Source organism: Egretta garzetta, unplaced genomic scaffold (genome assembly GCF_000687185.1).
Source record: "Egretta garzetta isolate BGI_Z169 unplaced genomic scaffold, ASM68718v1 scaffold769, whole genome shotgun sequence".
NCBI classification, from domain to species: Eukaryota; Metazoa; Chordata; class Aves; order Pelecaniformes; family Ardeidae; genus Egretta; species Egretta garzetta.
The window spans coordinates 247,262-247,480 of record NW_009260831.1 but is presented as its reverse complement, the minus strand read 5'-3'; the positions used below and the strand labels follow the sequence as shown (position 1 = coordinate 247,480).

General features: G+C 47.5%; 1 protein-coding gene across 1 annotated transcript in view; it reads right to left on the bottom strand.

Annotated features, from left to right (window-relative positions):
* Positions 1–219, bottom strand: part of TIPIN (TIMELESS interacting protein) — an 8,043-nt gene that overhangs the window by 749 nt on the left and 7,075 nt on the right. The window contains 1 exon segment of the mRNA XM_035902336.1: positions 157–219. This exon segment is cut by the window's right edge and continues 96 nt beyond it. Within this exon segment, the coding sequence (XP_035758229.1) occupies positions 157–219 (63 nt within the window).

Below are 219 nucleotides of genomic sequence, written 5' to 3'. Positions count from 1 at the left end.
CTAACTATAGGAACACAGTTTAAATTTGAGCTATGCATTTTGCTCTTACTAGGGAAGCAATCACTACCGTTTCCTTCAACTGACCGAGCAGCTCAGCTGTACAAGCTCCTCAGGCTTGCTGACCTTAGCATTAACACTCAAGCTAGAGTTGATTACCGTGGTGTTGTGACTGGCTGTTGCACTGCATCTTTGCTTGCCTACGCTCCAAGGCCAGCTGCC